General features: G+C 42.1%; 1 protein-coding gene across 2 annotated transcripts; it reads left to right on the top strand.

The window, feature by feature from the left end:
* The first annotated feature begins 1,701 nt into the window (after nucleotides 1–1,701).
* On the top strand, nucleotides 1,702–11,410 carry LOC124275232 (kynurenine/alpha-aminoadipate aminotransferase, mitochondrial-like). Of its 2 annotated transcripts, none has more exons than XM_046710715.1 (12): nucleotides 1,702–1,760; nucleotides 2,849–2,934; nucleotides 3,439–3,526; nucleotides 4,475–4,543; nucleotides 5,975–6,119; nucleotides 6,632–6,706; nucleotides 8,089–8,352; nucleotides 9,265–9,347; nucleotides 10,213–10,309; nucleotides 10,443–10,569; nucleotides 10,767–10,969; nucleotides 11,226–11,410. In XM_046710715.1, the coding sequence occupies exons 1-12, from the start codon at nucleotides 1,753–1,755 to the stop codon at nucleotides 11,271–11,273; spliced, it is 1,293 nt and encodes a 430-aa protein (XP_046566671.1). In that variant the 5' UTR covers nucleotides 1,702–1,752; the 3' UTR covers nucleotides 11,274–11,410. The 2 variants fall into 2 exon arrangements, with proteins under 2 accessions (XP_046566671.1, XP_046566670.1); XM_046710714.1 differs by lacking the exon at nucleotides 1,702–1,760 and adding an exon at nucleotides 1,837–1,961.
* The last annotated feature ends 315 nt before the right edge of the window (nucleotides 11,411–11,725 follow it).

Raw genomic sequence — 11,725 nt, 5'->3', positions numbered from 1 at the left:
AAAGAAGCGTCAATAAACACACCAAGTTTTTTTACATGGGCCGAGAAAGGAATCAGAGACAGTCTAATTTCAAGGTGTGTTAGCCGGGATTTTTTCTGTCTAGAAGGTGGTACGATGATAATGGCCTCTGCCTTTTCATCATTTAATTGAAGCATGTTGGTTGACATCCAGGATTTGACATTGTTAAGACAGCTTTCCGTGTTATTCAGAGAAGCCATCTGATTTGGTATAATGGGTTTAAAACTGTCAACCAGTGCAAAAGTGATGAGCCACACGCTCCTCTGATGTCAAGTGTCCCAGTGGTCTTGTGTACATGGTGAATAAGATCGTACCCAGCTCAGACCCTTGAGGGACGCCACAAGTCAAGCTTTGTTAATCTTGACAAACTGCTTCCTATCTGTAAGTTATGACAAACACCGTTCCAGGACAGTGCTGTCCAAGCCATAGTCATTTTCTAAACGACTCAACAAACTTGCGCTGTTGATAGTATCAAATAAATCAATAAACATTGCAGTGGCGTCGAGGTTTAAGAATGGAGATTAGCAACTAACAAATAATTGCAATCAAATTATACATGTCTAAGCTCCACAATAGATGACCTTTGGAATTATATATGCATCTGGCAATGACTGTCGTGAATTAGTGCTCTGACACACGGTCTGACACATCGGTTCCCAATTGCGCTGATCGATGCTCATGCTGTTGATCACTGGTTTGTCTGGTTCAGACTCGATTATTTACAGACCGCCGCCATGTAGTTGGAATATTGCTGAGTGCGGCGTAAAACCAGACTTACTCACTCACTCAGATATATGTTAATGGCTCCCTACAAATCACATACAAGCACATGGGAAGTCCCTGGTGTTACATGAACGTAACTATCCTTTGTCTTCACAGCAATGTGGATTCGTACCTTGTTTATTTATTTATTAAGTTTCTGGAGGTGGTTTGCCATGTACACACTGAAAACTATACAATGTATGTCACAATTAAAACACTTTGGAAATATTTAGGTGTTTTTCGTATAATATGATTCCTAAGTACCGTGACGTGTGTGTGTGTGTGTGTGTGTGTGTGTGTGTGTAATCAGTACTTGTTATGACATACATACAGTGCAATAAGCGCTGGAGATGTGCTCCTTCATATACTGACCTTCCAAATATGTGACTAAGGTATATTTTTAGAAGAATTATACGGTACAAACATACCCTGTCACGTCCAGCTACCTACTTATGGAGTGATTGTTCCGTATATTATGAGAAGACATACACCTGCATTTTTTCGGCCACACTGTACCAGTTGTTTGACGTTTGTCACGCGTTTAGCCCCGACAATATTCATCCTCTGTACATTACATCGCTTGATATTCCATATAATATAACTCTTTCTGAACGACTTTCGCTCGCCATACCGAAGACCCGGGTTCGATTCCCCACATGGGTACAATGTGTGAAGCCCATTTCTGGTGTCCTCCGCCGTGATGTTGCTCGAATATTGCTAAAAGCGGCGTAAAACCTTACTCACTCAAGGAGATGTCGCAATAGCTGTAAGTGTGGCATATATGGCTGCTTATGCGAACTTTCAAACAAGCGTCACGCGCGAAACGAATCGTTAACCTTGGAGAAATTCCTCTCCACGTCAATGAATTACATGTACATGTACTCCAAATATGTGCTAAACTAACAGCCTATCCAACACGGCGCTCTCTAAGGACCGAGACTCAACGCGCATGCTCCTGTGAATCCTTTGAAAATGTCAGAGTAAGTTGCTTACTTTATTTTATTTTTTTATCAAATAGGGTTAATGGAGGAGTGAATGTGAGATACTCCGAAGACTGTGACCATGTGCTACGTATGATACAGTGCAGAAATGTTCGTCTTCATTGGGTGTTGTCTGACAAAACGGCCGCCAGTGTTCAAGTTGTGTCACAGAGCACTGTATCTCACGGCCGGAGGAAACCTGTAAGTTGACGCATAGTGAACGGCCAAGCCATGGTTGTTCGATTATGTTTAAAGTTTCTTTTGTCGCCTCATTCTCAGAGCCTGCCCATCCGATTAGAATTTAGTCCGCACTTTCGCAAACCTAAAATGGTGTGACACGCTGAATCAGACTCGGGGCGGTGGGGTAGCCTAGTGGTTAAAGCTTTCGCTCGTCACGCCGAAAATCCGGTTTGATTCCCCACATGGGTACAATGTGTGAAGCCCATTTCTGGTGTCCCCCGCCGCCATACTCACTGACTCTGACTCCCCAGAAGAATCTCTCCAGCCCTTACCCCATACATACAACAACAGTACTATACTCAAGTATGGAATCCGAGAAGGGACATTGTCGCGGTGTCGCATTGTCGCGTTCTCGCCCTCTCACAAAGCAAGCAAAATGAGGCAAAATTAACCAAAGCGCGACAATGCGACAACGCGACATTTCGCCCATTTGTCGAATTGTCGCGATGTTGCATGTCGCGTTTTAAATAACATTTTTCTATTCCTCCAAAGGGCGACAATGAGACATAGCGAAAGGTCAAAATATTTCGCGTTGTCGCATTGTCGCCCTATTTAAGATGTGTACAGAAAAGCCTAAAAATTGACTAAAACGCGACATGCGACATCGCGACAAATGCGACAAATGGCCGAAATGTCGCGTTGTCGCATTGTCGCGCTTTGTTTAATTTTGCCTCCGCTAGCTTGTATTCGAGAGGGCGACAATGCGACAGCGCGACTATGTCCCTTCCTGGATTCCTTACTCAAGTACTTTCAAATCAAAATATGAATGTCATGACAAAAATGACTATGAATGGACATTGTATAACAGTATATAGTTTTCAGTCTTCTATGTTGCTGATGTTTTTCAGGGCAAACCACCGTATAAGCAACTATGAAAACTACTTCAACAAAGCAGCGAAACGAACAAGAGCACCGGTTCTCCGAAGTCTTCAGAGTAGGTCATCAGATAAAGTCTAAGAATACCATTTAGAATTGATACACATAACGGGGCGGTGGGGTAGCATAGTGGTTAACGCGTTCGCTCGTCACGCCAAAGACCCGGGTTCGATTCCCCACATGGTACAATGTGTGAGGCCGTGATATTGCTGGAATATTGCTAAAAGCGGCGTAAAACTAAATTTACTCACTCACTCACTGATACACATAACAGGTTAGGATTCACGGATGTCGTGTTCCTTCTTTATTATGAGGAACACGATGTTTCAGGTATATTCTTAATCTTTTATTATTCACTTGATTCGTGTTCCTTATAATAAAAAAGTTAACATCCATAAATTCGTACCTTTAGGTCTTCACATGTACTTTATCGTTCGTGGCCACTCGTGGTTTTCGTGATTAGCCCTCCTTCTCACGACCATTTTACGACTAGATTCCATATGCAGTGAAGACGCAATCTGTCCAACGTGAACCTGATTACATCTCTGGCTATATTTGATAGAATACATGGCAACCGATCTGGTGTACCTGGCTGGAGGTATTCCCAACTCCGACACGTTCCCTATTGCAGCCGCTCAGCTGCGCCTAAAGTGGGTATGAGTTACAGGTTACTACCTGCCACATTTCCTGTAAAACCAAAATAGTAACAATATGTCCCGTGCATTGATATTGCCCTTAGTGGCATGTATGCGGGAGAATATAACTTGAAGGTTTTACTTTTTGTAACGTTTTTTTATTATCAAGTCTACCATACGCCAATGGTATGTGCCCTCTTCGTGTGTTATATATCATACGTGTATGGAGACAAGGGTATTATTTTCTTGACGAAAAACAACCGAACAAAACATACATTGTCTCAGTCATGACAATGTTAAATGAGACACACATTTTGTAAACCCGTGAAGATCCGCGTTAGAATTGATCTTCAGTAACCCGTGCTTGTCGTAAGAGGCGACTAACGGGATCGGCTGGTCAGGCTCGCTGACTTGGTTGACATATGTCATCGTATCCCAATTGCGTAGATCGATGCTCATGTTGTTGATCACTGCATTGTCTGGTCCAGACTCGATTTTTTACAGACCGCCGCCATATAGCTGGAATATTGCTGAGTGCAGCGTAAAACTAAACTCACTCACTCACATTTTGTAAGTGGACATTCTAAAACAGAGGACAATGAATGAACTTATTGAGTGATGATAATCGTTCAATATTCAGATCTCAAATGTGTAATTTGTTCAGGAAATATTAAAACCTGCCTTTGAATTGTACCTATATTTTAGGCCATCAGATGCAGTCTTAACGAGGCGAGTAAGCGCGTTATTCGTTAAGCTTTCTAAGCTCCTACTCTTTGAATGGATTTCTTGCTGCAATAGCACACAAATTCAGCAAGTCTGTCACTACTTTCCTCAGTTATTTTTCTTGTCACATTGATGCTTTTTTATATTGTGTCACTGTGCTTTATGTGTTAATAATCATTGAAGAATGGGTCCGCGCAAGCCTGTTTCTGAACTAACTGTCAATATCTGCGTTACCTTCAGAGATGGTCAGACAGTACACATAGATGAAGCTGACATGAAAGTTGCTCTTCAGTACGGGGCAACCAGGGGGTAAGTATATCGAATTAGAAGTCATTAATATATATAGGAGATACATCAGTCATGGTATGTGTGTATGTTGGGAAGTAACCGGCTTCTTCGATGGGGCGGATAAACTCTTGTATCACTAAATGCACTTAGATCAAAGTAACATTTAGTATAGCTACAGTTCAACAGAACCCTTATTTTTGCCAACAATCCATAGGTTTTTGTAAGGGTACTTAATGTTTTCTCCTAAAGGCTAACCTACCATTGTTAGACAAGATCCACGAATAGAATGAAATAAACAGTGTGTCGTTTCATATGAAATCCTGGAAGGGACATTGTCGCATTTACGCATTGTCGCGTTGTCGCCCTCTCAAATACAAGCAAAATTAACCAAAACGCGACACGCGACATCGCGACAACGCGATATTTCGCCCATTTGTCGCATTGTCGCGATGTCGCGTGTAGCGTTTTGGTTTATTTTGCCTCACTGAACTTGTTTTTGAGAGGGCGACAATGCGACATAGCGACAATGTCCCTTCTCGGATTCCATAGTTTCATGAATTAAACACTTCCTGTATTTTATCAGAAGTGTAGATTGCTTCAAGCTTCGTTGTATCTTCATTTCCGGGGCGGTGGGGTAGCCTTGTGGTTAAAGCGTTCGCTCGACACGGCGAAAACCCGGGTTCGATTGCCCACATGGGTACAATGTGTGAAGCCCTTATCTGGTGCCCTCCGCCGTGATGTTGCTGGAATATTGCTGGAATATTGCTAAGAGCGGCGTAAAAGCATACTCTGTCAGTGTAGCTTCCTTTCCGATTTTTCCCTCTGTAAAGCTAACATCATTTGATTCCGCAACCTCTGCACATCGATCATAGGACAGAATAAACAATGTCTTGAGTTTTAGAGCTTATGGATGCTGCACATATTTATAAAAAAGTAGTGGAGTATTTAGTCAAACAGTTCAATGTTCATCCTACAGTGGAGCATGCTCATGGATATTGAACAACTCATTCTCTTGCCCTAATAGTCACAGATGTTTCATTTCACATCTGTTACTAGCTTTTGTAAAGTTTTGTAACGGTAACGGTGAACTCAGCACCTATTAGGGACCGTTCATAATTTATGGAGGGGTGGGGAGTTGGGGTGGGGAAAATGATGATTCTTTAATGGAGAAGCATGTACAATGTGAATGACACCCCCTAAAATTTATGTAAGTGACCCCGCCCTGCATGGCATGTACAAAATCAAAGAGCACCCCCCTCCATAATGTTTTAGCATATTTTTAAATATCCCTTATGAACAAAATTGCTGCAATCCACCCCACCCCACCCCACCCCCACCGCCTCCCAAGAACAAAATTGGTGCCCCCTTAAAATCATCATCAGCCTCCTTAGTCATAAATTATGAACGGTCCCTTATGTTTCTTACTTCGTTCGTACATGTGTTTATTTGTAGGAAGCTGCAGCTTCGTGAATGGCTGACAGAGTTGCAGCGACGTCTTCATGATCCCCCTACCCTCCCTCCACCCGGCGTCTCCCCCTCAGCAAACAGCGACATGATCACCATCACGGCTAACGGCTGTACGGAGGCTTTTAGCAAGGTTGGCGGAAACCCCTACAAGTTCGGCAGACAATGAAAACAATCTAAAAAATTTAGAGATTACAATATTGTTGTAATTTTCACTCATAGCCTGCTGCAAATCCGAATTCCCTGGGAGAGCCAATGCAAACTATGCAACGAGATCTACTGTAGTTCTGATGTTATATAAAAGATGTTATCTAGAAATAGATCCACGATACACGCCATAATGTTTGATGGAAGTACTGTGACCCCGTGAAGGTCCGGGTTGGAATGAATCTTCAGTAACCCATGCTTGTCGTAAGAGGCGACTAACGGGATCGGGTGGTCAAGGTCGCTGACTTGGTTGAAACATGTCATCTGTTCCCAATTGCGCTGATCGATGCTCATGCTGTTGATCACTGGATTGTCTGGTCCAGACTCGATTATGTACAGACCGCTGCCATATAGCTGGAATATTGCTGAGTGCGGCGTAAAACTAAACTCACTCACTCACTGGAAGTACTGTGAACACCATGTACTGAAATTACACAGATCCTGGGAATGGTGTTGGAGGAAGGGGACTCGCTGCTGGCCGAGGAGTCCACATATCCTTCGGTTTTCAATGTGGTAAGATGTTATTATTTAATTATGAGCATTCAGATGGAGTTTGAAGGATCATGGTTGCATTTCAACTTGTTTCAAATCATTGTCATGCGCGTAGCTCCCATATTATTCAAAGAAGCCCGGACTTACACATGATTTTTGCTGAAACATTTTGTTTCTATATCTCGCCAAAAATACCTACAAACACGTTATCAGAACCATTTAAAAATGGAAATCCCTCTATGAATCATATTGACTAGAATATCCTTTGAAAACAAAGCATTACCAATACAGTCACCATGTACAGTAAACATGTTATTCTACATAATTTGAAGGGCGTCTTTCTTTCAGTGATGATTGATTGTTTTTTCATCGACGTGTATGTGAATGACGCCAAGCCCTCAATACTATCTAAATACAAAGCATTGCAACCTATCGGGCTTACACGAAAAAATTGGCTTGCTACGCGCCTGATTGTTCTTGGTCAACCAGCATATATACACTGTTGCGTTATGTATTTGTAACGTCTCAACGATCCACATCACTTTCCACAAAGAACATCATGAAATGCGATTACTGAAATGCTGTTCATGCTATATGACAGACAGACATACAGACAGGTTTATTTCATAGATGTGGCCATGAGGCCAATAGTACAAAATGACAACTTAGATTAAATTTTTACATAGCGCATGGACATGATTTTGTTTACAAAAATTGCTAGTACATGTCTTTACAACGTTGTTTGAAAAGATTTAAAAACAAGTCCCAGTTTCCAACATTTTGATATATCCATGCATAAGCGAATCCATGTTGATATAATAGTGATCATACTGCCGAAGCCCAGTTAATATGTCCATTGTCGTCTAAACGTTTCAACATATCATACGAGCGACGTGGGTAACGTGTCTGGTTGCCGAAGCAGACGTATCCAGAACGAAACAACTCGTGTAATATAATTTACATGTAAAGGGTATCTCCCATATTCTGATAAAACTGCCTTGTTCGGTGTGCGATAGCCAACGTTTAGAACGTTTTTACAAAGTTTTGAATGTACTTTTTCTATTCCATGGCGGATAACAGTTCCCCAAATTTCTGCTTCATATAATAATATAGGTTGGATCATGAATCACTATTAAATAGTAATAACACCAGGTGTTCAAGGTGATGCACGCAAAAGGGCATGTAGACCAACGTTGAATTTTACTCTTTTTGTCTCAATCAGACTCACTTTGGTAGGAAAACACAGGGAAGTAACTCTTCTCAACTACACTATGCTTGAGCGAAAACTTTTAAAGTAAAATTGTTACAGTTGACCCGTGATACAATTGACCCCAGTCTCCCCTACATGTCATGGTTTTGAATTGCCTAACTTATTTTCTCCTCATATCCTTTTTATAAAATAGACTGAGCCACTGGGTTGCAAGCCAGCGATTGTCAAGAACGACGCAGATGGCTTGATACCCTCGGATCTTAGTAACGTCCTGTGTTCCTGGAACGAGGCTGCATCCGGGCCTCGGCCAAAGCTGCTATACTGTGTTCCGAATGGTGCAAATCCGACAGGCGCCAACCTGAGTTTGGAGAGGAGGAAGGAAATTTATGCTTTGGCGAGAAAATATGACCTATTAATCATCGAGGACGACCCGTACCATATGATTCAGTATTCCAGGGTAAACAAATATAGGGTTGGGATCGTATCCAGTAAAACATTGTGTTCAGTCAAACTGGCATCTAGTCATAGCGACAAAGGTAGTCGCGATTGGCATTACCGAGTTGCGTCCCTTTGGAAAGCGGAAACCCTGTGACATGGGTTTGAAACCCGGTTCGTCTTGATAAATTGTCTAGGCCTGTCAGCACGATAAGTGTGTTCGTAGGTTTCCCAGAGCTGTAAAAGTAAATAAATGCATAACTTCTTTCTCCGTTATGTAACAGTACTATTCAAAGAGCCGGCAAACCCATCTAACGTTTTAGCCCAAGGACAAACCTGGGCCCCGTTCCACAAAACGATCGCAGCGCTAATATGATCGTAGCTACCATACTTTAACATTGACCTACGACTGTCGAAGTGCTAGAATCGCTTTGAGGAACGGGGCCCTGGATCATAATCAGTAGTGGTAACTCGTATCGAATTATTCCTATGAGGTGAAGTGAGGTGAAACTGGGTTTTACGTCGTGCTTGAGAATATTTCGCTCAGATGACGACGTGCATGCGTGTGTATGTGTATGTGCGGCTGCTTGTACTAGCCCAGACTGAAGCTGGTTTTGTAGTGCTACCCCACTGAGATACCATGCCGCAGTGAAGCATGAATACCCCACTCAGACACATTATACTGACTCCGAGCCGACCAGTCCTTGTACCCATTAATGCCGAGCGCCAGGCAGAGACCAACAAGTACCACATTTTAACCTCTGTGGTATGACGCGGTCGGGGATCGAACCCGCGACCTTCCGCTCTCCGGGCGGACGCTCTAACCACTACACCACGGAGGCGGTCTATTCCTATGATGCAGTAGAGACACGTTCTCAATATTTCATTAGGTATGTAACGGGCTGATCTGAAATGGCAATCAAACTTCTTTCAGCCCCTATTACCCAGTTTGCTGTCAATGGACGTGGATGGGCGTGTTCTCAGGTGTGATACTGTCTCCAAAATCATGTCTGCCGGGTAAGATAATGTCTGACGTTTTCAGTTGGTTTCGAGAAAGCTTTCTACTTATATTTCATTGATATTATTGTTGGGTTTCAATAGTAGAAAAGGTCATGCGTGCCCAATGATTCAAGACGCGGTTAAATGAGTGATTGGTTTTCGTTTAACGCTGCAATCGGCAATATGCAAGCTGTGTATATGGCGGCGGTCTGTAAATGATCCAGTTCGGACCAGCCAACCCATTGATCAACGTCATGAGCATCGATCTACACAATTGGGAAACGATTACATGTGTCAGCCAAGTCAGCGAGCCTGACCACTAAATTAACCTAAGAAGTATGCGTTGGTAGGTAGCCGAAGAAATCTTTACTTCCTATTTTTTTAAATAACAATGGCTAGGTTAGACTTAATGTTAGTTGCAATAATTATGATGTCGATTGTTTAGATCATTTTTGTAGCAATGATAATATCTACATTCAGCAGAGATAAACTTGTTTCCCAGAAGAATATACATTAGCGAAAACTTTCCAATGTGAGTGAATATGGTTTGCCACCACCATTGAAGCACTGTTCCGGCAATATCACAGGGGAGCATAACAGAAATGGGCTGCACACATGGTAGGGAGACGGGGGTGGAGGTTAGTGGCAGAATCAAACCCCTTCTATTATAATGGGTGGGTCGAGCTACATGAAACACGATGAAATAACTATGTTGTGTTCGCCTTCTTCACAGTTGTTAGGAAGGGATTTGCATCAATTAACTTCACAGATCTATTGCCTCGGGTTGTATCATCCTGTTCATTGAAGCTCCACCAATGGTGTTAATTACTGTATCGAAAGCATTGCGACCATCTTTCTAGCAATCTTGATTTCACGTGTTTAGAGCACGGTTGGGATATGTGAGCGGCCCCAAGCAGTTTCTGGATAGAATAGTTGATTTGAAGGAAGGAGTAAGTGGCGGAGGTTCTGCACTGGTAGAGGTATGTATACAAATCAGTATTCTACATTGAATAATGGCTGTTACTGCATTTGAAGTATGTTCAATAATTGTAGCTTTAGTATTAATGATTAAGGCAATCCTTATTTGTTTCTGTCCTTTCTTCCAATCACCAGACCATCATGTTGAAAGTCTTCCAGAACATGGGGCATGATGGCTACATTGAACATGGCTGCCGAGTTGCCAATTTCTACCACCAGAGGTCGCAACTTGCTTCCAGGACAGCCGAAAAACACCTTAAGGGTAAATAGTTCCAGGCTCAAGTGAACTTCATTAGATGAATTGCATGAAAACCTGTTTATATGTAGATATGCTCCCACCGAAAAGATTATCAGCGAGTGGGACAGTTTAATAATTATGGACAGATTAACTAAGTCATGTACATGATTCATCATCATTGACCTTTATTGGTGTCAATTGTTTTCACCTTCATTTTCCAGGTCTGGCAGAATGGTCTGCGCCTCAGGCCGGGATGTTCCTGTGGATGAAGCTACTGGGTGTAGAGGACTCCAGACACGTGTGTCAGAAGTTGATCCAGAAAGGGGCTGTTGTGGTTCAGGGACACATCTTCTGTCCTGCCTCGGTTAACTCCCCTTATATCAGAGTATCCTTCTCTTATGCATCGGAGGCCGATTTAAATAAGGTAGGGCAGTGGCATAAATAGCACAGGGGAAGTGAAATTCCAATCACTTTACAACAGATTCGGAATATTGTTTAAAGGTTAAAATCGTGTATATTGAAGAGCACTCAAGGAGCATCTGACATCTTCCAAAACCAGACAGATCGAAACATTATTATAAAATAACTGCCCCGGTTATTGCGTTTACGAACAAGCTTATGATTATCGGAATAATAAAGTGTTGAATCACGTTTTCTTATGAAATGATTTCCATTTCCAGACATTTTCCTGGCTGGCGGAGATTCTTAAGGAACAGTCGGAACAATGAGGAACTCCCTTCAGAGACTGTATGGCCTTGGCATATGTTATATCTTGAAAGAGACTGTACATGGAGCTTACATAGTTGATTTTGCTATAGTTTTGGTATATGTATTTGAATGTTGAATAAACATAAACGCTTCGATACTTAAATTGTACATGGCCATTCATGCATCTTATTTAATCCCACACAATATGCTTGAAACAAATTACGAACTTCACGTCCTCATTATTGGTAATAATTAAATGAGAGGGGGTAAGATATTGATAATCCACACGAACCAAGCATGGGTTACTGAAGATGAATTCTAACCTGGATCTTCACGAGTTTAAGATCACTGGTACTTCTGGTGGTGTACTAAATGGACGCAGTAATTTTTGATCACCATGATGAAATCCTGCCCACATCTTTACACTTCCATCCAACAGGAAAACACGTTACAGTTGCAAGTGTGATTAAAA

This window comes from Haliotis rubra, unplaced genomic scaffold (genome assembly GCF_003918875.1).
Source record: "Haliotis rubra isolate DU_JTF1 unplaced genomic scaffold, ASM391887v1 Scf2, whole genome shotgun sequence".
Taxonomy (NCBI): domain Eukaryota; kingdom Metazoa; phylum Mollusca; class Gastropoda; order Lepetellida; family Haliotidae; genus Haliotis; species Haliotis rubra.
Note: the sequence above shows the minus strand (reverse complement) of the source record. Positions and strands in the feature narration are given on the sequence as shown.

Excerpts from the sequence above, each read along its gene's own strand:
- LOC124275232 (XM_046710714.1), top strand. The coding sequence starts at position 1,870 with ATGTTCGTCTTCATTGGGTGTTGTCTGACAAAACGGCCGCCAGTGTTC. Across the intron at positions 1,962-2,848 it reads CTCACGGCCGGAGGAAACCT|GGCAAACCACCGTATAAGCA; the intron begins GTAAGTTGACGC and ends GATGTTTTTCAG. Across the intron at positions 2,935-3,438 it reads GGTTCTCCGAAGTCTTCAGA|AATACATGGCAACCGATCTG; the intron begins GTAGGTCATCAG and ends TATATTTGATAG.